This window comes from Centroberyx gerrardi, chromosome 3 (genome assembly GCF_048128805.1).
Source record: "Centroberyx gerrardi isolate f3 chromosome 3, fCenGer3.hap1.cur.20231027, whole genome shotgun sequence".
Classification (NCBI taxonomy): Eukaryota; Metazoa; Chordata; class Actinopteri; order Beryciformes; family Berycidae; genus Centroberyx; species Centroberyx gerrardi.
In genome coordinates this window covers 13,781,479-13,809,339 of record NC_135999.1, presented here as the reverse complement: position 1 = coordinate 13,809,339, position 27,861 = coordinate 13,781,479, and the positions used below count along the sequence as shown (strand labels likewise).

The 27,861-nt window shown below is 44.0% G+C and overlaps 1 protein-coding gene across 1 annotated transcript in view; it reads right to left on the bottom strand.

Moving 5' to 3' along the window:
• Positions 1-1,013: 1,013 nt before the first annotated feature.
• Positions 1,014-27,861, bottom strand: part of hhip (hedgehog interacting protein) — a 34,775-nt gene continuing 7,927 nt past the window's right edge. Inside the window, exons 3-14 of the mRNA XM_078281822.1 lie at positions 25,005-25,153; positions 24,483-24,484; positions 23,684-23,885; positions 17,080-17,231; positions 15,251-15,424; positions 14,864-15,007; positions 14,442-14,560; positions 12,931-13,054; positions 11,285-11,430; positions 9,782-9,863; positions 2,137-2,285; positions 1,014-1,687 (exon numbers count right to left, since the gene is read on the bottom strand). Of these exons, the coding sequence (XP_078137948.1) occupies positions 1,491-1,687; positions 2,137-2,285; positions 9,782-9,863; positions 11,285-11,430; positions 12,931-13,054; positions 14,442-14,560; positions 14,864-15,007; positions 15,251-15,424; positions 17,080-17,231; positions 23,684-23,885; positions 24,483-24,484; positions 25,005-25,153 (1,640 nt within the window). The 3' untranslated portion in view covers positions 1,014-1,490. The remainder of the gene's footprint in view (positions 1,688-2,136; positions 2,286-9,781; positions 9,864-11,284; positions 11,431-12,930; positions 13,055-14,441; positions 14,561-14,863; positions 15,008-15,250; positions 15,425-17,079; positions 17,232-23,683; positions 23,886-24,482; positions 24,485-25,004; positions 25,154-27,861) is intronic.

The window sequence follows — 27,861 nt, the reverse complement described above, 5'->3', positions numbered from 1 at the left end:
AACAGTGGAAAAAACTGCATATGTATAAGAAAAAGAACATGAAATGACATGAATTTACAAGCTTAGTGTAAAAACTGCTTTCTATAAACACCATTCTCTCCCATATATTATTACGCTTAAAAAAATAAACCCTCCTCTATGATAACAATAGTAATGCTATAGTATTTTGTGATGCTAAGTAGTACTTAGGTAAGCTCTATCGGAAATATACATCACCACGCTCTCTCTCTTCCCTTTATAGCAACTGAAGTTGGAGTTCGGGTTCAGGTTCAGTGTGTGAGACAATGAAAGGAGTTTGTTAACCTGTGCTAGTGTGTGTGCGTGTGAATATGAAATTGTTGTCATTGCATCCCAATAAATGTTAAAATTCATTTCAGTTGTTAAAAATGAATGAAAAAAATGAATACAGTGCATGGGAGCTGATAACTCCATTCGGATTGTATGAAACTGGCTTTGACAAAAGAAGCACAATGTACTCACTCAGTCGTTTCTATTTCTGAGTAGATAACAGTCTCGTGTTGCAGATCTGCTCTGTACACTGATAGCAAGTGAGTAAATCTATACCAATGTATACATATACCGTTATAGCTTTTTACGACAATGTGCCCACAAACTAAATACAACCTCAACCTCATAACTGTGAGACAACATGGTTCATCTCGCTTGTATTCGTGCCTTTAGAATAGTATAGCACAAAGGAACCAGCGCGCTCTATATGCCGCACGATTCTCATAAACTTCTCTGCTTTATTTTCAGTATTACCGTATAACCGCCGCCGAGAAGCAGAGTGTCCCTTCAAAGTCTGCGTACATAGACATTTGTTTTGCTTTGTTTTGAATGAAAAAAAAAAAAAGACCGTAAGCACAAATTGGGTCTTCAACTCAAACATCGCCACTCCTTACAATTATTAATCCTTAGAGAACTACTGGACAAGCTCTCTCCCCTGAAACTCCTTTTTGTTGAGGGGGGGGGGATGGGGGGGGGAGTCTTCTGTAAGGCAACACACACCCCCAGAAAAACGTCCAACGTCTTGAGTTAAGATGGCCGTTCCTGTGGAGACTCTGCGGTGTCTCCTCTGTGGCTCAGCAGGAGTGTAAGTCAGCCGCGTGCGGGCGTTTCTGAGTGAGAAATCGTAGTGTAACTTCCATAACTAGGCCATGCTTGTCAATCATCTCGCTGCTGTCTGCAGGTCTCTTGAAATGTGAACACGGCTTGGATGCCAGGCCTGGTGCTCAAGAGCAAGTAGCTTATAGGCGAAAGAGGAAGAGTTCAGTAATGGCGACGTGGATGAAAGAACAGTCCGATGGGGGATCCTGTGTGTGAATCTGTGTGTGTGTGTGTGTGTGTGTGTGTGCATGCCTGCGCGGGTGTGAGGGAGACTGAGAGGCCCAGTGACGGACGCCTCGTTAGAGTCTGCTGGTGGTGGTAGGTAGATTTGTGTCGACTTGTTGGGGGTGACGTCGGGGAGCAGACCCCCCCTCTGCGCGCCCCTATACGATGTAGCTGGTCAGGTCCAGCAGGTACGAGGTCATGTCGATTATGTGGTCCAGTATGCCGTCTTTCTCCTGGTCGTTGGGCATGCCCCGCTCACCCTTCTCGCACTGGGCTCCGGAGTAGCCGCTCTTGCACAGGCACTTGTTGGGCTCGTCACACGCGCCTCCGTTGCGGCAGCCTGGCTCACATTTGGCTGAGGTCACAGAGAGAGGAGAGAGAGAGAGAGAGAGAGAGAGGAGGGTTAGTTGAAGGTAAATTAAGAAAATACGGGTAGAAACACTGTGGCGGGGGTTCTGTCGAGATTCAGATTGTGGAATCGAAATGGCAAAAGATCTAGTGAGTTCCTAATCAATTATTAGTTGAATTGTGTGTGTGTGTGTGTGTGTGTGTGTGTGTGTGTGTGTGTGTGAGTGCAGGATGCAGACACGTTTGAATGTATGTGAGTGTGGGCATGTGTACTGTTCATTCACTTCATTTAGGCAACTGAAAAGAAACAACACTGTCTTCTATGTTTTAACTTGTAAAGCATTTTGTGGCACTCGTCTTGAAAGGTGCTCTACAAATAAAGTTGTTTTTTTTTAATGAGCGTCCAGTCAGCACCAGTCTGCATGTGGCAGAGAGGCACATCTTCGCTGCACTCACCCACTGTGCAGAAGGGTCCCTCCCAGCCGGGGCTGCAGCAGCACTTGCCAGTAGGAGTGCAGTGTCCGTTCTTACAGTGCCGGGAACAAGTTGTCATCAGCAGCTCCGGAGGCTCCACCTGACGCTGGCACTCCTTAGGGACCTGGGGCCTGCAACAGTTGTCAGAGGGAGGGGAAATCAGTATGCGGAGGATAAAAGCATCTCAGTTGGGGGGGCATCTTAAAACATCACAGAAAGTAGGGCTGGGCAATAACTCACAATTATCTGACTTAATGATAAAAGGCAAATACCATTTCAAATCGAAAACAAACTAGGGAACATTTTTATTTTTATCATGCGATGAACATCAGTTTGATTATTTAACATGTGATTTTGCATATGTTCCATATCAATATCGAAATAATTTATTATGATTTTCATGACATTAGTTTTGTCCATATCGCCCAGCCCCAATTGAAAGGATGCTCAAAAACATTAGAATAGGAGGGGCACTAATTGACGAAATTCAAAAGGACTGGCTAAAGGGGAAAATCATCATAAACATATTACAAAACACATCATGGTATAAAACCCTGAAAGTTTTTAAACATGTCCCTTAGATGATCCTAAAGAAAGCTTGTCCAAAAAATCCAAGAAAAAATATTATTACAAGAATGTAAAATCGTAAAACAGACAAAATCATCATAAAATTCAAATGTTTCAGTTTCTCCATATTAAAGACTGGAATAACAAGAGATGAAGTGAGGAAATATAATGCTTTGGCTCTGAGTGAAGATCCATTAAGGAAAAAGGTTGTGCTTAAACACTCCTACTGGATTGTATAGAATATAACTAGGGAGGTAAATGGGTGGTGTTGATTTGTGAAAGGCAAGCAAACTGAGGTGGAAAGATGCGTAGTTGTAGATGTAGTTTTGGATGACTGATTGTGAAAACAAAAAGATTTGGAAGGCTAATCCACTTTCACCCACTCCAGGGAAAGCACATTTGTAGAATATAAGAATCTCTCCTCCTCAGAAAGTAATGTAATACTGCGAGTTGTGGAAATGCTGTAGTTATCATCAAGGAAACGTGAACCTAAACAATACTGCCTTTCCATCGTAACTATGTTTAACCCTTTTTTGCCATTGCACCATTGTACCTGTAGCCACTATATGTCCAATGTAAGGTTATTCATGAATGGCATAACAAGCAGGCCAACACATGCGTAAACATCCAACATTGTGTACAATCACACACATCGTCCACTGTTGGACTGATGCTGTTCTGCCTGTTCCAAACCCAGGATGAACTGAAGTGTGTTACTGCAACTTCAGAAAACTCAGCAGATTGTTTCTATGATCTCAGATGATTTGCAGGGCGCCATATCAACTATTCTTGAGGTTCATCCCAGGCCAGACACCATAAATAGGATGGTTATCTAATCTGATGCATATTGGGGTATAGGCTTTCATAAGTTATAAATGTATCTCTAATCTGTACCATATTTTTTTTTTTACAACTATGGAATGTACATTCTTTTAAAGCCACTTAAAAAAAAAAAATCCAGGCGCATAATTAGATAATCATTTGATAATGGTTCTACAGTTATGAATGAGAAAGCTATAGGCATAGCAAATTGAGAGGAATATCAGCATTTTAATATCCAGGGTTTTGTTGATTTTTTTCATTCATCTGGTCCATTTTTTTAAGCAAACATCTAAGATGGAACTGTACAGCCACATCTGCCAAGTTTAGTGCTTTTATTGATTTGACTCATTTTTTCCTCAATTTCCTCCAAGAACAAAACAAGACACAAGGTTAACACAGTGTCCCACACATATACACCTGATCTGGATAACACACACACACACACACACACACACACTGAGACATCCCCACGCCACATGCGCACAGCAAAGAGACATATTGTGATCATTTCATATCAAGACAAACATCCAGACACGCACATCACCAAATGGGCTGAAACAGAATTATTTCATATCACGCTCTAAAAATCTGGAAATAATATAGCTTGTGCGTAATGAAGTTCAAATGTGAAGCGCCTATTGCCCACTTGAAAGCAGTGTGTGTGTGTGTGTGTGTGTGTGTGTGTGTGTGTGTGTGTGTGTGCATGCGTGTGTGAAAGAGAGAGAGAGAGAAATATGGATGCATAAACATCCCTGTTGTATGTAATGAGGCAAGACAATTTCCTGGACACAGAAGGAATGCACACACACACACACACACACACACACACACACACACACACACACACAGGCATGGTAACTGGACTCCGGTGGACTGGTGGTGGTATGAGAACTGAGAGGCACAAGTATGAGCAGTGAGGTCAGTGTGTGTGTGTGTGTGTGTGTGTGTGTGTGTGTGTACGTAGGGATTACGAGACCATAGCAGAACAGGCCCCATCAATCACTGCTGCAGAGAGCTAATGATCAATCTGCAGTAGAAAGCGGAACTGGATGGAGTTAGAGACTACAACTTGGGTGATCATTTCCTCTGCATACAGTCATGTTAAATAAGATTAGGGGCTTTGTCAGTACATGGATAAATAACAGTGGCTGAGATTTTGTGTGATGATAAGCATGCTTGCTTATTTGAGTATGTGTGTGTGTGTACTTCATAGTTTGGAAAGTGTTATTCTGACAGCCACATTGACTGATGGCAGTGTGTAGCGGCAAGACGGGGACTGGAAGGGTGTGTCTGTGTGCGTGTGTGTGTGTGCGCGCGTGCGTGTGAGTGCACGCGTGCGTGTGTGTGCTTTCAGGGAGGGGGCGATTCCCATGCTCCCATCAGCACCCAACTCCAGACTCTGTCTTCCCTTTCCCATCCGCGCTGGCTTTTGTTGTGGCAGGCTGCATGTAGTTAAAAAAAAGAGCGAAGGAGGGAAGGGAACAGAGCGAGAGGGAGAGAGAGAAAGAGCGAGAGTCCCCGGAGGATTGGGGGGTCTGTAGCTAACACTGTTAATAGCAGGCAGGGGTCAGCAGCGCTACTAAACAGGCTGTACGACTGCCAGGGTGGCTGTGAAAACAACACCTGCTGGTAGCGCCACTTGACAAAGGCAGCTGGGTCAACAGCCACTGTGGGAATTTATCAACTTTGGGAGGGGTGCGTGTGTGTGAGCGAGAGAGTGGGAGAGAGAGGGAGACAGGGTGAGAGGTAGATAGATGGAGAGAGAGATGATGATGACGATGAAAATATGGCCAGATGCTTGCGTAAAACACAGACTGTCTTAATTAAAACTAACAGGGAGGGGAGAGGAGGCTGGCCTTATTATTTTAGCAATGACAGTGTATGGATACAGAGGTGAGACTGAGAACTAGGAAGATTAGAGCAGGTTAAGACTGGTGTTACCAGCTAAAAACGGCCCTCTCTTCTGTCCTGGCATCAGGAGAAGCGAAACACTGACTTATCTTAAGACTGACATCCATTCAGGTCTGCTCCATCAGATGCTACATGCTTTAACTGCCTCAAATTCGTCCCTGATCTGTTTGATTGCAGTGTTTGTTAGTGTGCATGTGTATGTGTGTGTGTGTGTGTGTGTGTGTGTGTGTGTGTGTGTGTTTAGCTTGTTGGCTCGCAGGGCCTGTTTGATTGACACGAGGTATATGTGAGAAAACTGCTGTGGAGTGGTGTACATTGTGCACCCTAACAATGGCTTAATCAAACGGCCCAGTGTGGTCTCTTTTGCTGTTTTGTCATCCGACTCCATTGTTTGGGGGCCTCTTTTGTAGCTTCATTCCTTGTTTTAATTGTGTAAGAAATTTACTGTGTATTGTAGGAGCCAGGGCTATTCAGTGGGACTGGCAAGCAGCTTTGTCAAGGGGAGGACCACAGTAGAGAAGTAGGAAGATTTAGGAGGGATAGGAGAATAAAGAAAGGCTTTTTTTTTTTTTTTGCAGCATGCTGGGAGCTAGCGTCCCGCACGCTCACACAGGCTCACAGATGTGCACGTTCGCGTGTACCCACCACCCACACAGACTATATCTGTACGCACAAAACACACAAGCACGCAGAGAAGCGCACACACAGATAAATACATTCACCAACGAACACACGCAGCCTCCTTGCCCAGACCATCCAGTGATTTGTGACTTCCATAGCTAATGAAGTTCATAAAAGAGGTCCCAGGACCCTATTCGAAGTTCACTTTGCCTTTTCAAGGTCCCTGCTCACTGTAATTCAATCAGCCCCGTCTGCAGCTGACAAAACCCAAACGTGTGAAAACAGCTTCATGATACTACTTTCCCACTTGTCTGCAGATAGGGGCTGTAACAAATAGAAAGGCAAATTACGTTTAACAACAGGAATCAGCAGGAGATCTGACTTTTCATGTTACAATTAAGCTCTCGCCAAGGACCAACTGTGAGAGCACAGCGGATTCTGTCCCATTGCAGATGCAAGGCAATGTGTGCCTCTTTCATTATGATATCATAAACAACATGGCAGTGACATGTAACCTTACTATGTGGCCCCCATACCATATATACACAGAGAGCCTGAGAGCAATCCCTGTCCTGTATCATATTATCTTTGTTTGTTAGTGTGTTTCTTCTCTCAAAAGAGAGAGGGGTCTTTCTGGCTTTATTTGTTCCTGAGATAAATAAAAAGCTCTCTCTCTCTAAATAACTATGTTATTACATACAGGCTACAGTGGGACTGGCTGAAAAGTAGTCAGCCTGGCACTCAATTAGCTGGTTATATGTGCAAGTAAACCACAATCACACTGAAGTTTCAATTGAATTGGGGCGGCTGCATTGCTCTAGTAAGTTTAAGGTTCATACAGGAGGTTAGACCTCTTTAGAGCAGATTATCCCTCTGGATGCATTATGCAGATAGTGATGCAGACTCCAGACTGTGTGGTAGAGCAATTGAGATAAGAATTCTTCAATATGACATTTTGTCTCAGACATTACATGAATTACATCAGAGATGATATGATGATTGGAAACATTTCTGTCTCTTTCACTGCTGCCCCACAAACAATCTCTCTCTCTCTCTCTGTCTCCCTCTATCTCTCTCTCTCTCTCTCTCTCTCACACGCAGACACACACGCAATTCGGTGCATTTCAAAATGCATGGTGGCCTATTTATTATTGGAGGGGTACTCCAACTGACAAACAAATACCTAGAAATGAAGTCATCTGGCCAGGACATGTTTACACAAACACTGCTGAGGGATTTTATGGCTGATGTTTCCCTGTAAGCCTCCGCCGCTCGCTCTCCCCGACAGTTTCCTCTTTCCCCCCCTCTATGTTCCCAAACACACAATTGATCAAAACACAATGCTAGATGCTATATCGGACCTCAAAACCACCACAGTCTAAAACAAAAACCCCTTTCTGAGAAGGCTTTAGGGTCCAGATGTCCCCACAGTATGGAAGAGGAAGAGGGGAGGACCACCCGACTTGATAACGCGCTGAGGTCAGACACGTTAGCTACCCCCTTTACTCCCCCTGTCGCCCCCTCTCCACCCTCCCTGTAACAAGATCCTAATAACGAAGCCAGAGTGTGTTAAGAGTCAGGACTCCAACACCACAGGGTCCGCGCAGACTAAACAAGGCCAATCGATGGTGGAAAGAATTGTTCTTTGGGAGAAACGCGTCCAGCGGCCATGCCAGAGAACATAAATACGGAGCGAGCCACCAGGGCCCCTTTGAAACATCTGTGGTGTAATTAATTGTGCTAAGACTTGGGTGGCACTGTCATCACCTAGGAGTAATTAGCTGGGGATATGTTTCTATTGTGATTCTGAGGCATACAAACACGCTCTCTCTCTTTGCTTCTCTTACTTGATCTGTCTCTCTCTCTCTCTCTCTCTTGATTGGATCTGACAGCCTATAGAAACATAATTCGTTTGGGACTTTTCTTGTGCTCTAAGTAAGGCAAGTTTCACGCCTATATCGTTTGGTGCAGACTTTACAAACTTTTTGCTAAGTTCAGATCATTTAGGCAGGTGTGAACACACCATGCGGACTCAGGGTGCGGACCAAAAGATTGCGGCCTCGGTCTTCTTCCATTTGGACCGTGGTGTGGATCATTTGATCCACAGATTGATGCTGCAGTCTATGAAATATCAAATATCGCCATGGGATGTCTGGGGAAAATGCAAGTAGCGTGGGTATAGCATTATAATTTGAAAACGCCCTCTGAGTGCCATTGTAGTTCGATTTTTTGTACTCCCGCCAAAATATCTGTCCAATAAGTCCACTTGATATTAAGCAATGTGAAAGAATCCGTACCAATACAATGTAACAGCCTAGTGAACTCTGGTTCGGACTTAAAAGGACTGTTATAATATGAAAATTCCCTATGTTCCATGTGTATTTTGACAGGACCAGAGTAGATGGGACTAACTCTACAGGATCTCACTTTCTCAACACCTTCAAGTGTGTTGACAAGAGGATGGGCAGAAACACGGGAGGTTCACTTAGAAACAGACCTTTAATAAGCAACTGGTGGCTCCGCTTGTGTTCAATATGATTTCTTTACTGCCTGGATAATATATTAGGGACAAACGTTTACACATCCATCCTGTATTGTGAGGGGTGACTTCATGCAATATGCGCATATTTTCTCATGTGCAGTGACAAATGTTTTTCACATGTACTTGGCTTGGCACAAAAATTCATCATTTACAAGATGATTTTTAATACAGTGATGCATATGGTAAGGATTATGACACAAACACACACACACACGCGCGACCACACACACACACACACACACACACACACACATACATGCACACAGACACATTCCAATTGTTGAGTAGCAACTCATTTAGCATGAGGGAGCACAGCAATAGACCTGATTCCACCACTCAAACTGAAACTGAGGTGTAGTTTTGTTGAACTGCGTCCACATTAAGACTGAGAAAATATGCTGGACTTGTGCATGTGTTTCTACATGTGCTTAAAATAAACGTAAACTGGAGGTCTCTATGCTTGACAACAGGTGCCTTTGCGTTTTCTTTACTCTCAGCAGTATAAACTCTGCTGTCAAATGTTCCGAAAATAACCAGCAGGCCATAGTTATGTTACCAGGGTGAAAGTGGCCAGCTAGTCAGTGCTGCTGTTAGGAATACCTTACACTAACATTTTGAAATGCTATGCTTACTCTCCGGTTACTGCTCAGAGTTTGTGTTGGCCAAGAGAGATGGTCATGTGACGACTTGCTGAAGGGGGTAAAGGTTCTGGTCACAGCGATGTGTTAAATGTGTGTGAGGGGGGGAGACGTGTAAGTAGTGAGGGACTGAAAGGAGGAAAATGAGAATGTACAGTAAAGATGTCGCTGTGGTTCTGCTGTAAAATCGGATTTACCACACTTCCATGGTTGCGTGCAAGTCGATACGCTGCGCGCAAGATCTGAAGGAGCATCTCGTGTGATATATCTGTGATCTCCTCAGTCTGAACGTGGAATAAAGTCAGCATGTAATTGGTAATGGCTGACTAGTTTGGTGGCGTCTCATTAGATTGCACACATAACATTAAAGGGGTCGCTTACTTGCTGAACATTACCCAATTACAATTTGAAATCACCATAACCTACAAAAATATAAGGCAGGAAAAATAAAGCTTTCTCAAAACTCCCTTCCAACTGTGAAACAATGCACCCCAAGGAAAAAAGAACAGTAATGTCTTGATTGTACCTTTTGGGGTCCACCAACTTGTAGAGTTTCCCGCTGTGTGACTGTGCCATGCTTTTACTGCTTGCCAGTATGTAGACCTCACCTGAGAAAGAGCAACAGAGTTACTACATAGACATAGCTTTTAATACGCTGTATATGTCCCAATGATTAACCTTTATGCTCAAGTACACTTGTGGAGCCCTCGATGATGAATGAGTGTAATCAGTAGACTACACTCTCTAGTCCATGCATGCATCAACATCAAACTGAGGAGAGGAGAGGAGAGGAGGGGAGGGGAGGGGAGAGGAGAGGAGAGGAGAGGAGAAGAGGGGAGAGGAGAGGAGAGGAGAGGAGAGGAGAGGAGAGGAGAGGAGAGGAGAGGAGAGGAGAGGAGAGGAGAGGAGAGGAGAGGAGAGGAGAGGGATTCTAGCTAAAGGCTTCTGCAGTGCTGCACTTGCCATGGGACCTTAAGAAAGAGTTTAATGGGACAATTGGATACTCATGACTGGGAACCAGGCGGATAATTTAATGAGGAACAAGCCCGCAAGAAAGTTCCATAAGGGGACAAATTGTAAACATGTGTCTGTGGGGCCCATACTTTGGGACACGTGCCCACCCCTCCACAATTCTTGCACCACTTGCAAATCATGATCAAATGCAGAAATCTTCAAATACCTCTTCAAATAACAACTCCAAGACCTGGCAAGAACAGTGATTAACCATTTCTGACGGCTGCGTGAGCGACGCACATCGTGTATCATTTTAAATAGAAAAACGAAAGCTGACGGCGGATAATTTGTTGGCAGGGAACCTTTCAGTCCAACTGGTCAATATGTTCTGTATCATAATTCAGCTCACCTCGGCTCACCCCCACCTTATCTGAATGGTGCAGTCCCCCAGGTAAACAATAACACATCTCACTACTCTATGCAAAACACCGCCTTGTAGGTGGTCGAACACACGGCCCATAAATGGATCCTTTGAGGATCAGTGCTATCTTATGGAAATGACAGTTAATCCAGAGGGAAGCACACACTGTTTAATATCCTGTTGGGAATGTGCCATAGAGGTAGAGTCAAAGTATTAGTTTCCCTGTAGTTTTGAGTGTCTTGTTTTCCGATGGGAGACACCCTGTGTTGGTGTAAAACAGTACAATGATCTTGTTAAAGTGGAAAATTCCGCACGAGGGTGTTTTATGTAAATACATGAACAATTGTTACATATACAACACCCAATGACTCTAAACAATGTTTTTTCCAAAGTTTTGAGATCTGTCATTTTGAGTCAACAGGACTGTCAAGATGGCTCCATGTTGTGACACCCAACTCTGACTTCAGGAGATTTGTTGACACTTAAGCTGTCACTCATATGGATGTAGAGAGGGAGAACCAAAGAAAGGGAAAGGAAAGGAAAGACAGAGAGAGGGAGTGTGTAATGTACATAAACATAAAAGTGCATAAAAATGTTACCCCCTGTCTGTCTCAGTGGTTGTTCAGTTTGGTGTCTAACTGTTGCTCTACTAACCCAGTTCATCCTCTCCAAAGCCCAAGATGTGTCCCACGAGCGTAGAGCCGCAGGAGCTGGAGGAGCCCAGACACAGAGCTTTCTCCTGCCACTTTTCACCACTTGCTGATGTTGACAATGAAGACTTCTGCAGGATCCGCAGGTTGCTGAGACAAAACAAAGCACACAAGCCATTTATCAATTATTGCAACCAATGCTTTATCGGTATAGCTAATGTCAGCTGTTGGATGATACCATACAGTATGTACACTACGAGTCAAAAGTTTAGACACACCTGATTGAATGTACTGCGTTTTTCATTATCTTAAAGCCATTTTGATCTAAAGGCTTATGCTTAAATGCTTGAAATTTGTTTTTTAGACAAATATAAATAGTGAAGTTGATGCCTGTGTATGAATTTCTTTCCAAAGCCTTTGCCTTTCCATCAAGGCAAAGGGCGGCAAGCTAAAATCTAAATCTAAAATATAAGATAGTTTTGATTTGTTTAACACTTTTTTGGTTACTGCATTATTCCATTTGCGTTATTTCATAGTGTTAATGTCTTTGCTATTATTCTAAAATGTGAAAAATAGGAAAAATAAAGAAAAATGTGTGTGTCTAAACTTTTGACTGGTAGTGTACATGATATGCGTTTCTTATTCATAAATCATTGAAAATGTGAGAAATACAATGTAATTCATTGGCAGCAGTATTAGCCAAGTTCCAGTGGAGATCTGCAAACGAGGACACAACTTTTACTTATGATAACATGGTTCTTTGATCCATCTTCCGTTTCCACCCCACGGTCCACATGGCGTCATTTAAGACCCGGCCTTTTAGTTTCAAAACAAACGTCATGCCAGAGGCTTCACTCAGCCACAACAATATGCCGCAAAACTGTAATGAGGCACAGGATCCACGACCGCACAATTTTTCAAACACAATGCCAACTCCTGATAGTGCGTTTCCCCCCGACTATTTACTTCCTTTGTTTACACTAGCGTCAGTGTTTGACATCAGCAAAGTAGGATGAATTACAAACCAAAGAAAAGTGTGAACAGCACAGGGCAGGATGTCTAATCTCCATTTACACTGAATGAGCCGAGCCGTAGTGGTGACAGTAACGTAATACTGATGTTTTCCCCCACGTGGATGGAACGTCGGGTTTACTTTGGCACACGCCGACGCATGGGAGGGGTGATTAGGTCAATTTGAGATGAAAAAGAAGAGTCATGTTCATCTCAGTGAGGCTGAAGATGTTTCTGATAGCTCATAAATCAACTGCACTGGGGCGTCCTGGTGGCTCGGTGGTCTAAGGCGCGTACCATGTAACTGAATCGAATATGTACCATTCAAATACGGCCCAGGACCTTTTGTTGCATGTCATCCCCCTCTCTCGCTTCAAGTCTTTCCTGTCTCTTTCAGCTGTCTAATAAAGGCAAAAAATGCCCAAAAATCAACTGTACTTGATAGGATAGGATGAAAAACAAATCCACTACAATGTGTTTATAATATAGGAGGGCTCAGCTTTCCAGACATCAAGGCAAGAATGCAGGGAGTTTACCAAGATTTCACAAGGTGTAGCTGCTTCATTTTTCAATTACATTGTTTACCAGCACTTTCTCACCAACGGAGTGCGTCAGTCAACCCTTTTTATTATTACTTACCCATTTTTGTCTCCAAACACGTAACTGCCATAGAGTCTTCTAGACTGGCAGCCTCTGTAGATGAAGCCCCCTACAGGTGGAGCCCCTCCGCTGGACTGCAGGTCATAGATGGAAGGCTCGTTTTCTACAGAGGGACGAGGAGGCAAAGGTCTAATTTAAGTCCTTCATACACAGTGCACATAGTCAACCACAGTCTACCTGCCTCTATCGACAATAGACACAGGGTTGTTTCATCAGAGACATAAAACTATCTCCACTTCACTGAGGTTTAGCATATACATAAATGCTGAACATGAAACTCTTACTTTAATCTGCATCCTGCAATGGTTGTAATCGAATGATTTGCTTAAAACCATAACATAATTTATGCCTACAATAATGAGGGCTGTGTTGTTTGTGTTGGAATTAAAAAGAATATCCATGTTTACTGCAATCTGTCAATAGTCCATTAGAATATAGTGGTATATGGTTCCTATTAGTGAGACATTGATTTAATAAAAAAAAACAAAAATAAAAGTAATCTCTATTTGAATGGGACAACAAAATAGTTTAAGGCTGCTTCCATGGCTGCCAACTTCAACTGTTATATGTCTTTATTAAAACTGAAACGGAGTATATTAATCTTTTATTCACAAGCAGGATGTTGAGGCACTATGGCATATTTTTTGGATTACAGTTGTCTTGGCAAAGGCAAGTATGAATGGAGGTTCTTTGTCCCTAAAAATTTATGATCCAGGACTTGGTGGGGTCCGTTTCCCAACTGTGATCATTTTGGAGTTTGGGTAACTGGTTAAATCAGACATGAAAGGTGGCTGGGTAATGGTGTGAGGGATCGGGGTTGAGGGGTTATCTTGGGTGGCCAAAACAACGCTCAATGTGTGGCAGATATAAGCAGCCCAATGTAATTTGAAACAAATAGCAATAATTTGTTCTTTACGAAGAGAAGTAGGCTAAGCGTTGTCAAGACGCTGCTGGTATTGATTATTTTCTCGATGTGCTCCATAAAGAGAAGAACTGGGCCCCTCTCAGCTGTGTTTTCAACAGTGCGAACCCGTCATCTAGACAGTCATTGTTGTTGACAGCTATAAATCATATTCATGGACACAATCTCACATTCCCCTGGCAAAACTACACACTACGAGGGAGGAATCTTTCTAGATCACATCATTTTTGCATTCAAGCTTTGCTTGCTCCGCACTCAACCTGGTGTGTTTCTGAACATATTGGAGACAAGCCAAAATACCATGTTCTTACAAAATGAAAGACATTCGTGAAAACAGATGTCATTTTTCAGCAAATAAATATGAAAGGTGATCCAACAGGATAATGGATTTTCATGAGATTCCATAGCACTTTCTCAAGCTGTGAGGCCATCAAACAAAACTCAAGCAGGGGCCAGACTCAGTTATTTTCATCATGAGCAACATTAGTGCAAGAAATAATAAATTCCAGACACAAAAAGGTCAATTTTATCAACATTTTTGGAAAATGTCAGGGAAATTGGAACTCACCATAATCTTTCCCCTTAACAATCTCCAGTATTCTCCCCGCTGATGTGTTTTTGCCACTGGCATCTGTACACAGGATCAGGAGAGTCCCATTGTCCATTTGATGGCGATCCACTGCACACCTACAGTACGGATGGCCAGGATGAACACAGGGGAAACAAAAGTAACGTCATGACAACTGTGAGGTGGAAATAAGAAGAGGAGTGATGAGGGTCTCATTGCAAAATGCTGAGTTTACATGCATCTTCCAAAACAGCAGTACTGCTATCGAAACTACTTGCATTTTATGTAAAAATGTATACATTTTTGTCAGTCTATTAGACAATTTTCACACACTGCAATTCTCTTGTCAGGAATAAAAACCCTGCACAAAGTTTCTCAGTGTGATGGTGCTGTAGGAGTGTCCCATCAAGTGTTTCACTCACCTGCCTGGGTCATGCAGTCCATGGGCAAAGATTTCAGGTGGTTGGTTGGTGCTGTTGAAGTAGGGGTTGTTTCTGGGTATCGAGTACGGAGACGTACAGCAGTCCGTGTCCACATCTACCCTTAGCACGGATCCTGTGAAATCACTGCATTCAAAACGCACAAACAAAATATACTTTTACAGTGGTAGGAGCGAGGATGATAAGACAGAAACAAGACAGAGTAGGGGAGAAACAGGAGAGAAAGCTTTGGCAGGATTCAATCCTGGATCAGCAAGGCGCACATGCGGTCCCAGAGGTGGGGAACTTAAAACCACTTCACTGTCTCTGGGCACGCACAGGTTATTTCTGGAACACATGACCCCGTGACCCTTTGACCTGTGATCTCACCTGAGCCCATCCATCTCCTCCATGTCATCGAGGGTGATCATGCCGTCTCCCAGGACGATGTGCAGCAGGCCGTCAGGGCCGAACAGCAGCTGGCCTCCGAGGTGCTTCCTGTGCAGCTCCGCCACTTCCATCAGCACCCGCACCGTCCTGGTGTCCACCTGGTTCGGGTTTTTCCTAAAGGTGGGACACACAATGCGTCGTCATTGGTTTTCTGTCGGTGTGATGCACAAGTGATGGCTGCTACATGAAAAGATAAACAATACCTCTCAGCATTATCTGCTACTTTTCCTGATAGGCTTTCATAAATTCTGATCTGAATATCCACAAATATACACTGCAGTGTGGTCTGTGTAAGTGGATTTGGATGCCACTGGAACAATGGAACAATGGAACAGAGACTGTTTTATGAATTGTGCCGAAAGCTACTGAGGAAATGGCGTCTAATGTTTTGAAATACAATTGACTTGATAAACATGGAGGCATTCAGATTGTCGCTAATTCCTGGAAGACAATTATGTCGGCGGGTAAAATGATACCATTGCATGAATAAGAAACGCTGACACGACAAAGCCAAATCCAATGTTAAACGAGTTTAAATAGTTTGTTGTCTGGAGACATTTAGTTTAAATCTGACGCATCATAAAAGCTCCCATCATGGCTAAGACACTGGGTGGATCTCTCAAGCTGTAACCCAGGCTTCAAAATGTTGCACAACTCCTAGTAGAAAGTGAGGATTTGGCTTCATAGTATCAGCAACAAATATTTAATGATGTGTTATTTTGGGCAGGGTAAACTCCTGATGTTTTTAAAAGCAGCTTGCCAAAGAAAAAATTACTCTCTTAAACTACCATCAAATACTTAAACTGGTTGCCATCCCTATATTGGACCCTCAAATTAAAGGCTACACACTGCAGTCACCATGACAACATACATACAACGGCGATTATGAAAATTAAAATGTAACACTTTAACATGTTCGTGAGGAAAGATTGTTTTCTTAATCACAGGTCATTGTGAAAGGGGTGTGAAGTGTAAACAGCACAAGGCAGAACATCACACTCATCATAAGAGATGTGCTGTAAATAAACTGCTATTACATTTTCTTTGAATGCAAAGCTTTCCTTGTCAGCAAAAACATTGCACAAGGAACACTGGGTAGCAGTGGCTACATTCTAAACCCACAAGACAACAAAAATCCTTGTTTGTTATACTGTATTTGTGGGGGGAAAAAAGACACTCTGTTCCTCATGTGTGCCCTTCAAACTTTACTATTTACACTGTGGAGTACAAAAATGTGTCAAATCAATGTTGTTAGAATGAAAATGGTCAGTGATATTCTAATGAATCCCTCCTGGACTTTGTGATCACAACATTTTTCACAAAATCAAATATGCCCCACAAATACTGCAAATGCTCACAATTTTGCCCTATTGCTACACTTATGCCTCCCATGTCCATTCAGAAAATGACAAGGCTCACAATTTTCACAAATTGTTGCAATTAATCAGTGATAAATAAATTATTAAAAAGCAGATGATGGGAACTCTTATATGGCTTGCAATTTTCACTAATTTTCACACTTCTTAACACAGAAAACATTGTAAACTGTCTTGCAATTTCTTACGAAAGATGCCACAAAATCTAACCTCTTTGGTCACAATAAGTGAGGGTTCCTATGCGGGAAACAAATGGAATGTCCAGTCTATGATAGTCAGTATATCTAGTCAATATAATATTGTCGACCATTTGGCAGCTGCTGTTTTGGTGTTTCTTTCAGGCAGGCATCAGTTCATATTTTCGGTAGGTTTGGCACAGACTTCTCCTATTACCTCGAAATGGTGTATTCAACCACACGGAGAATGTGGTCGTGTGGTCCGATGGCCCAGCGTTCTTGGTTGGTGGTGTAGGAGACGTAGAGCTTGCCATTCTTCTTGTAATTGGGGTGGAATGCCAGGCTTAGCAGGCCCCTTTCATCTCCGCCCTGCAGTCAGATGAGAAACACAAAAGATCCAGGAGTTAATTATGTCCCTACTCAGCTTCTGCTTGGCTGTGTGGGGCTGGAATCAAAGCCAATCCATAACCCCCTCCCCCCAGTCATCTTCATCATCATCACCACGGCCACTACATGCACCCCCTACAGGCCGATCACCCCCCACCGCCTTTTATTCTCCAAACTCTCTAATCCGCTATTTTATTTATCCATTGCATTTTCTTTCACACCCCTGCTTTTCTCTCTCTCTCTCTCTCTCTCTTTCTTTCTTTTTCCAGCCTTGCCTGTTTCACTCCGCACCTCCACCAACCTCCTTGACTATACCATTACTAACCATTATAAAGCGTTTGACTCTGGGCAGAGCTGCACCCCCTCCACAACCCCCACCCTCCCCGCCCTTTGCCCAGTCTGTCTTCTCTCCTGCCTGGTTATGTGCGCTTGTCCTCAGGGTCGGGGGCCCCTGTGACGCCCAGGCCCTCCCGGTGGCCTCCATTGTGCGGTGATTTGTGTGTGTAATCTTTGGGGGATATCCGTGAATGCTACGCTGAGTGGCTGAAAGAATTTATTAGCTCACTCACAGTTCATAGAGAGCACAAAAGTGCAGAGTGCTTCAGTCCTTGCTTTTTCCTCCCCGTCCACTTCGCTCTTTCCTGGTTTACACAAAATCCATGCAAAATTCAAGGCTGGGTAGAAAGGGGGGGGGAGGGGGGGAGGAGAGAAGGAGAGTAAAAGAGGAAAAAAGAAAGAAAACCTAAACAAGGAAGGAGCTGCCAACTCCCACTGTCTTGGCAACATGTTTAGAAAACATCTAAATTGCTTGTGTAATATGTAAACCTTTGTCTCACCCCGGAGGCAGCTACATCAGTTGTCACTACCCTGGTGGTCCTCCCATCATAGTTAGCTGTAATAATCAGCTATAGCATTTCATTCCCTAGGCAAGGCAAGCCAGGTCGGCCCTTTTTTATGCCGTACTCTCCCTCACTATTGCTTCTTGACAAAAGAATGAACAGAATGCCAGGCTTAGGTGTTAAGAATGTTTTTAAAGTGGCCCCTAGATTTTTTGTGTGTGCATGTGTGTGTGTGTGTGTGTGTGTGTGTGTGTGTGTGTGTGTGTGTGTGTGATCGTATCGATACAAAACAGCTTGTTTCTTTTTTAACTTTCAATAAAGAAAAATAAAGAACAGGAAAGCCCCAAAAAGTGTATATCGTGCAGAGATGCTACCTTGCTCAGGGCAAACAAACAAGCATCTTGTCTGCAATTAACACGGCTGTGTCACTCTTCAGGTATTCCCTCTCAAAATATAACAAAAGGAATTCAGGAAAAAGGAGGTCTTGGTTTGGACTACAGTGGCAAGCGCTGGATAGGTGTAGTCTGTGTCAGAGGCCAAGGAACACACATCATAAATTGGTTCAAGTGTGCTGGATCTCCCAGTTCTGTTTGGACTGTGTTGGGCCCAGCCCAGTCAAACATAGCAGTGACACAGGCCACATGCGAATGCAAAAGAGATGACTCCATGCAAAGGAATGTACTTGAAGTACCAATGAACAACAATAGAGACCCACATAATAAGCCACTGGGGTTCTATCAATCTGAATGTAAAGTGAAAAGTTGTGAAAGTTGACAAATAAATCTCCACCCCAAAAGGCAAAGTTCCTCTCTGCAGAAATTTATGAGTACTACTAAATGTCAGATCACTGAAGTCAAATAAAAAGGAGTTATGTGGGAGGGGATGCAGCACACACTACAGCTGGATGTTAGTCGGAGCAGAGGTGATTGCTGTTTGCCAAAGAATGTCAAAAAAACCAACAGTTTCATTTTGGTAGGAGTCACTCTCAACCTCACTTTGAAACGCTTGATCCATATGTTGGATTTGGGGATGCAGTGAACCAGATCCCCAAAATAAACACACTGTAGGGAGCGGGTCAAAGACCAGAATTCCAAAGAGGCCTAGATCCGGAGCCAAAAGGGGGACCACCAAGATACACAGTGGTTAAATGGGCTGAAATATTAGCTCCCCTGCTAATGACTAGCTCCTTCAGCAGCAGGCGAACAGCAGGGCCATAAGAAACAAACACTCCATTAGAAAGCCCTTCCTCCGCAGAGCCAATCCAAGGAGATACCTTGATTAAAAGAACACAAAGTGCCAACCTGTGGCTCCTGTGCATTGATCACCGTAAAACTGCTGCCAAAGCTGCAGTAGGGAGGATATTGTTGGCACGGCTCACAAACTGACATACAAACAAGCTCATTGGGAAAGCTCTTGGTACAAAACGCAGGTTCCACATAATGTCAGCAGCAAAGTTGAGTTGCAGCGGTTTTAAGTTCTACTGTGTGAGGTTGCAGGCTGAGGTTAGATTCAGGAGCTTTGTTCTGCATCAGCTATCCATCTTCTCATCTACCATCAAGTGAGCACTTTTAAAAGCATGAACTTAATGTATATGCCATTTAATCAATTCAAGGTCTTTGCATTTACATACACGTGGATGAATATAGATCTGAGGCGAAGCGATGGTGAGCTGTGAGAGCGTCTTCTTCTTTGCAAGGCTTTAGATCTTACCTTGTAGCCCCTTGATGCTCATGTTGAAAGTGTCTTGAGTCAAAGCGCAATAGATGACGATGTCGTTATAATGCCAACCCCAACCTCTGTCAAACTACACAAATCACTCTGCGTCAACTTAAAACAAATTCCCTCTGTTTTTTTTTTTCCTCACACATCTTTGTCTTTTTTATGACTACCATCATTCTTCCACAGCCGGGCAGGGGGCTCTGATTGAATCTCTCAAGAGGTATTATCTCTTCATACTTCTCAAACACCTGCCTCCACATTCCTCTTTTCCCTCCAATTCTGCTCTCGAGGGCTCCGGTTTTGGCAATGTCAAGGTTTTGGCGCCACTCCACAGAGAGCTGGGAAAGCGAGGTGCTGGGATGAGGAGTGGTTGTTATCTCACATCTCACTGGTGCATTACATGGAATGCTGACCCTGTCCGAGTGGCGGACGCAGCGACACACAATGCTACCATTTCCAATTCCACAGGAGCAGCTGTCTTTCAGGCCAGTGACGCATGTGTCGGCTCGTGCATTGTTACCCTGAACCTTTTGATCCTTATTGGCTCGCGGGCAATCCTCCGCTAAAAGACATTCCACACGAGTTGATTGGAGCAAAACAATGTCTACGCCGTTACCTCAGAGGCTACCTGAAATGCTGACACTCACACATGCACACACACACACTGCCTGTGCTCTCCAGTACAATGACAGCTAAATCTCTGGTGCAACCCCTCCACCTGTTGACACACATTAATCCTATGACAAGTTCACAGCGATCCTATGAGACATTAATCCTATGACCAACCTGGAAAAAGACAAAAACACAGACTGAGATACTCATCTTTCAAACTAAATTCTATATTTGAGACATACAATTCATAGCACAATGATTTTTTGCGTATAACACTGGTACTACATTCATAAACATTTCAGCTTTCGTTTTCCACCATGTCAGGCATCCCAGTGTTGGTTATTAGAGGATAATAGTGAGATTAACATAACTTAGGCTCTGCTCCTAGCGTGAGTACATAGTAAAGATGAGTAGGGGCTAATTTGTCACTGGCAGGACACTTATTTTAGACAGTATGAGACCAGCGCTGAGCCTCTGATGGCGGCTGAGAAGGCCCAACAGCTGTCAGGAGAGCCGGGACAGAAAGAATAACATGCTGTGACCTATTTGTTTCACAGTGAAATATTTTATTGCAGGCCCCCTCGCCCCCGTTACGCAGGCTAATACACTTCAGTGGAGTGTTAACCTTGTGTTGCTGTTCGCAGATGTCTTCATTTATAAAACCCTACTGTCACCCTCACAGATGCTACTCCTGGGTGTCTTTTAGATTTTCACTACGCAAGATGTTGTCATTAATTGAGTAGAAGCTGCACTTTTTTGGCATCTACAATTACCACCAGACACAACAGATATATAGGGGTGATTTATATCAGAGAGTATCTATGTTGCATCTGGAAATGGTCGCCTTGAGAGCAAATCCAAACAACTTAACTGACTGGGCACTTCTTCTAGCACTGCGCTGGCTTTATAGTCCAGTGTGGCCATGAGATGTCAGTACTGCAGTAAACCTTACCAAGCTGCTCCAAAAAGAGTCAAGATCTGCTACAAGCACCGCATCTGAACCACATCCTGACGCAGCCCCCTGTCCAATCAAGAGGCCGGTCAGTCCACAATTAGCCAATCATCTGAGAGGTGTGCGAATGTGAACCAGTTGATGAGGAGACCACTGTGATGATGACATGGGGAGTGTGTGTGTGTGTGTGTGTGTGTGTGTGTGTGTGTGTGTGGAGGGGTGTGTGGGTGAGGCGGGGGGGGGGGGGGGGACTGGAGAGTGGAGATTGAGTTTCAGGAGAAGGAGAACACCCACAGTGCAGCTGGGAGCCTGCGCCACCACAGCACAGCATTGTTTCTGAGCAGGTCAGCTTAATTGGCACCGGGGGGATCCATGGAAGGGGGGGGGGGGGGGTAGAAGAGCGGGAGGAAACACAGAACATTACAATCAAAGCATGTGCATGGGGCCGATGATAAACCCGTTATCTCCCCCGTCCCTGGAGGGCCCGGGTTCCTCTCTCTGTATAAAGGCAGCTCCATCCTGTTGATGCAGCCAGTAAACACCTAAGCCCTCCCCTGGTCCTGTCCACCCCGTGTGGCTGGGGGCCCGTTCTGGCAGCCAGCACAGCAGAATAGGACTCCTGGGGCCTGCCGGGGTTTTGAGCCACTTCTAATTGTCATAATGATCATTTTATCCACGACCAGTTCAGGTTTAATGATGATAAGAGAGCAGAGCGGAGCAGGGAGAGCGTCCCGCAGGGGGCAGTTGCATATTCAATCTCTGTGCTCCGTTTGACTCCCTGTAAGCAGCGGGTCTTGTCAGCGGAGGAGTAGGAGGCATGCGTGATAGATAAACTTCCTGTCTGGGAGTGCGCCCCCCCCAAACATCCCAGCTACCCCATCTCTTCATGCGATCTCCATTATCTAAACAATTTACAAACAATTTTCAAATTCAAAATGCCCCGCTGCAGTAAGGATTACAGGTAAACAATAAATATCCAGAGCAAATATGACGTAACCATGAAGATTACAATGTCAGATCCTCGCAGGTGAAATATCCAGAGAGAATCCTAGACATTACATGGCCTATTACAAACAATTTCCAAGTCTTGCAAAGTTTCCAAACCCATAAAGATAATATTTCAAGTACTGGCACCACACCCCAAAACAAATGCCTATGTGGCACACAACTGGGTGAAAAAATGTCTACGCTACGCTACAATCTAAAACTCAGCATCAGCCTCAAAAGACATTCATAAAAAAAAGCAACTTCCTATTCAACTTTATTTCTTTGTTATTGTCTTGTATGGTTGTATTTTCCTCAGACAGGGTGCCAAGCCAAACAGCAGTAGAACATATGTTTCAGGCGGAGTTTGCGTGCCCCGGACACCCCAGTCTCTATCATGTCCCCATGTCTGGAAGGCAGACTTCCATGATAGTGGGAGGTCAGGCAGACAAAATAAATGCCACATAGGTGCTAATTCCCCTCAGAAGTAGAGACATGTCAGTGGCTTTGTGCCTAGCAGAAACCTCAAGGCATGGAGAGTATTTTCTTCTGCTCTGTCTACATATGTAACTAACCCCTCATTACTTCACATTGAGGGAGAGAGAAAGCAAAGTTGGTAGCCAGAGACATCGCATAAAAATGTTTTCTTTTGCGCAGTAGGGAGAGAGTGTGGACAGGGTTGGTTGAAGGAATGAGCTAAACCTGACAGACAGTTGGTGAAGTGCTGCTGTGTGTGGTGAGAGCTGTGTCGCATTACCATGTGTCATTCTAGTCACCATGTGGGATATTAGAGTCAGTCACCATGTGGGGCATAAGAACCTATATAGGGACAATGTGGGAGACATTAAGAAAGCCATTAACCCATCTTGTGAGAATTAGCAGAAAATTAGTAATGAGGACAATGTGTACGTACAGTTAATTAGCAGATAATAGCATAATAGTTAGCCGCGATCACAATTGATGAATGGCTGCTTGTTTGGTGTAATTATATAATTGAATGTTAATAGTGAGCAGGCACCACTTTTAGGGGATTTGCCTTGGCATGGGCGATGTTCCACACAGACACCAAAAATAGGCCGGTCGTTTACTTAGGTGTGAACAGCTCTGTTGTAAAGACTGCTGTTAAGGCAATTCTCTACCACATGATTACCTTACTCTCTAGAAATGTAGTGGTACAAAGGCTTCATACTCAAACAGAAAAGTGTCTTTCCTTCTCTCTTCCCTGTTTATATCGGTATCCAAATCACCTCTGCCAAACCTTGCAGGAACGCAGGAACCCATTATTAACCATGAAGGGGGTAACAGTGTGAAGGCGGTCTCAATCCTACCTTCAGGCCGCTCTGCACCAGCTTGTGGATGTCCAGGAAGGGCTCTTTGAGCAGCTCCAGCTCATGGGTGAGTATCCTGACAATTCCCTCCCTCTCCAGGACAAAGAGGCGCTGGGATCCGTCCCCACAATGCACCACGGCCACCGGCTGCCTGAGGCCACTCAACACCTCCTGGGCACAGTAGCAGTTGTGCTTGTGTTTCCTAAGTTACCAGAGAAGATACAAAAAGTCAGAGATCTTTGGTGGTGGTGAATAATCCAGTTATGAGCTAGAGGGGCATGGGAGAAGTCGAAGTGGTGCTGTAGTATGTGGAAGGGAACATAACCTGTGATAAAAATAAAGATAGATTACACAAAAATCACCCATTCAGCGGGGTGGTATAAATATAAATATATGATGCTACTTTAATTAGGATGTGCAGGAACAGCAAAAGCTATTATTCAACCAAACTAACACATGAGGGCAGAACTGGTCTTCTACATTTGTTTAAAGACATTCACAATCACAAGCAGGAAGTTTTCCATTGATAGCCGTCTGCAGAAAAACTGCCCAATTAAATCCCACTGTCACTTTACTTTCCTGTCTGGGGCTATGAAGTAATCGAGATGTGTCTCAGTTGACTAGCAGGTGTGCTCTTTCGCTCTCGTGCCTTGGTTTTGAAGTGGAAGTTCTGATGAAGACGTAATGTTAGCCAATAACAGTGACTCAAACTTGGCATTGTGTCGTAGTCTCTAACACAAGTGAGTCCTGCCACATTGTCATTAACCTGACTAGACCTCTCAGAAGATGACTCCTTAACTCCTCACTCTTTGATTTTTGGAGGTTATCTGACTGAATGTTGGTAACCGCCATTGAGGAGAACATGCTGTATGCTGCCCGGCTACTGAGCTTCCATCTTGCCTCAGGGGAAACAGAGATGAAAGGCATCCCCTCACAGACAAAAGGGCAAAGCCCTCTGTGATGTACAGACCTTTGCTGTGAGGGAGGCAGCCCAAATGACGCAGGATAAGCATTTTCATTATGTGGCCAAAGCTGAGCAAATGCGCTCTGAACAAACTTTGGGATCAGAGGAGAGATGGCGTAGCATTCTGTCTGAAAGTATGGGCCACAACGGACCAGTGAACTCACACCATATGACTGGGGCTACACCTGCTGCTACAAAAACAAAATCACAGTAGAACCTTATGAATCTGAACCCAAAAGTGTTGAATGCTGAAAAGGTCAGGTGACTGAAACACATTTTCAAAACCAAAAATAATAATATGCACGTATTCCAAAGTGTAACGTCAAATGGAATAAAACATTTGAAAAGTCAGGCTACAAACCTGCTGATATCTTCTATTTTCTCATCTCCCAAGTAGTTGGAATCTTGCCCTCGTGGTTGCTTTCGTTGAAAATCTGGAAAGCATGGACTGCCATCTCTCCTCCCATAGTATTGGCAGAACTCATCCACATCGGCTTGGAACAGTTCTAGCAAACACAACAGAGACAGACATAGACAGAGGGTCTCATACAGAGATACTGCATACCTAAGTGACTTCATACACTGGCTTCAAATGGTAATGCCATACAGCCCTCTAAACCAAGAAAATCCCATGAACATTGTCTTTAAGTTGTGTTTATGGTACTTTAGTTCTGTGCATGTATGGGTTGTGTGTGTGTGTGTGTGTGTGTGTGTGTGTGTGTGTGTGTGTGTGTGTGAGTGTGTGTGTGTGAGAGAGAGAGGGAGAGGGGGAGAGAGAGAGAGAGCGTGTGGATGTGCTCATGTGTTGGGGAGGGTTGGAGTTATGCTTGATGAGCCAAACCAAATCCTGGCTAGACTGCGCAGAAATGAACAAGTGAAGAGAAACTGGGCCAAACCAAATGGATCTCAGATTAGACAGGGCTCCGCAGTACACCATGCCTCCTCCAGAGAGCAAAAACACTTGCATTCTCACTTTTAGTTTACACACTATTGTTATTTTGATTTATGAACTGATGTTTGTCCACCGGCCCAACCGGATTCCTATTTTTCTATGGAGACACTCTGTGTCTGTTTGTCCTTGAAGTCTGTTTTAGAAATTTAGTAGTCACTGATGAGGTTGCATTTGTTCAAACTGGAGCACCCCTTCAAGAAATCATTGGTGAAGATTGTTAATATCACTCAATAGTGTCACTCCTCTCACTGACCAGTGTACACCAGCTGCCAGCGTTTGAAGTATTTACCTACCGATCAGTCAACAAGAAATCGAAAACCTCCTTTCTAGAGCAACACCTTGCAGGTTGCAAGAGAGTTCTAGTTTGCTTGGGTCATATGTGGGGTGGCAGGGTGTCCTATGGTTTAGCAAGTCCGTCCTGCAAGTGGAGGATCCCTGCTTAAGTGTCTTTGAGCAAGACACCGAATCCCTACCAGCTCTGTCTCTACCAGACCTAAGTGGAATGGAAAAGTGAATAGAAAACTGATGACACCACATGGATAACGTAAAGCTGTGTTGAAGACCAATATCATCCTATCATGCTACGCACATTCCAAGGAGACGTCGCCCTACATACATGTTTTGTATTTTGGGGATTGTAGTAGACTATGTGTAACAGGATAAAATTTGAATGAGAAATAGAATAAACTTCATTGTAGTTGTATCCACTGGTTGTGGATACGTCACAGTTCTTACCATCCTCTGGCAAAACCAGCAGACATCTAGGTCAATTCACTATACCCAAAGGATGGTGGATGAAAGCCTTCTTTGTGGAAAATTGTGTGTTAATTCTAGAAATTTGGAGCTATAAAAAGTTCAGCATTATTTTAATTCATGGCCATCCAAAAATGCACTTTGAAAACGGTCTCAAACAAAAAAGCCCTTCACCACTTGCTCTGCCCTTCCAACAGCTCTGAAAATGCCGTCGTTTCATGTGGGATGCTTGAAGAACTCCTGGATGTTTTGTATTATTGAGCCACACATGTGCGCAGCATGTGAAATGCGAGACACTATACGACAACAATCAACCTGTTCAATAGATGGCATGTGATTCCAAGCACACAACCACATTTTCAGGGTGAGGAATATTCTTTTCTCGCACGGCCAAATAAAGACGCGATGTTCCCCAAATGCAGACCGACTGTATCCCGGTTCTTTTGGTTTGGGAATTCCAAGCGAAAATGCCATCACACCATTCCTTCAACCCTTATTTCTCTTGGACCTGCTGGTTTACCTAAAATGGTCCAGTGCCAGAGCATAAAGTGATCTGCGTAAACATGGCAATCAGACACAGCTACCCCTCCCGCCTGCACAGTCACAACATTATTCCAAGGTTCTAGGAACGGTTCCTCTCCTCTCTTATTGTGCTTGTAGGCAAACCGCAGAGGGCAAAAAGCAACGTGTGCAGTGGATCTTAGAGGCCCTTTGCGACCTAAAAACAACCTTGCCAATATTGTTTCCCTTAGTCAAACCCTCAGAGGGCGGAGGAGAGCAAATACACCAGTGATAAAAACACAAACAGGACTCTCCCTGTCCCTCCTTTCATCTCCCCCCTCCCGCCACACACCGACCGCAAGGGCTGACCGCACCAAATACTGGAGGTGATAGGATATCCCCTCAAACATCTAAACACAACATGAAGATCAAACACACACACACACACAGACACAGATACACACACACACACACACACACACACACACACACAGCTCTCCCAGGCTATACCACCCACCTACTTGTGCCTGCAGTTATCTTAACCATGCTGGTCAGGGACCTTGGGTGCAGGGGGAAAAGAGTAAGTGAGGAAGGGAAGAAGATATGAGGAAAGAGGAGTATGGGGGAGGTGGGAGGCCTCTAAGCTGAAGTGAGAGTCAGGCCAGTAAATGTCTTTATGGAGAAATGGGGGCTAAGTACATGGCCTAATCAGGGGCCAGAGGGAAGTTTCATGGGAGCCGGAGGACAGTTAAGGATGCTGTAAAGGCTACTGTTTCACTTTAATACCTTTGGTCAGCACTTTGAATGGGCCTGTGTTCAAGAAGAATCATATTGTCCCTTAATGTTTGTGGTTGTAATCAGTGTAACTGCCTCACATGCTAAGATCCAGATCAACAATTAGCAAAATTCTCAATATTATGAGGGTAATTCAGACTTGATTGTCAATGAAATAAAAAAAAAACTGTAAACACAAGGCACCAAAAGAATGCAAAAGACGATATTATCCTA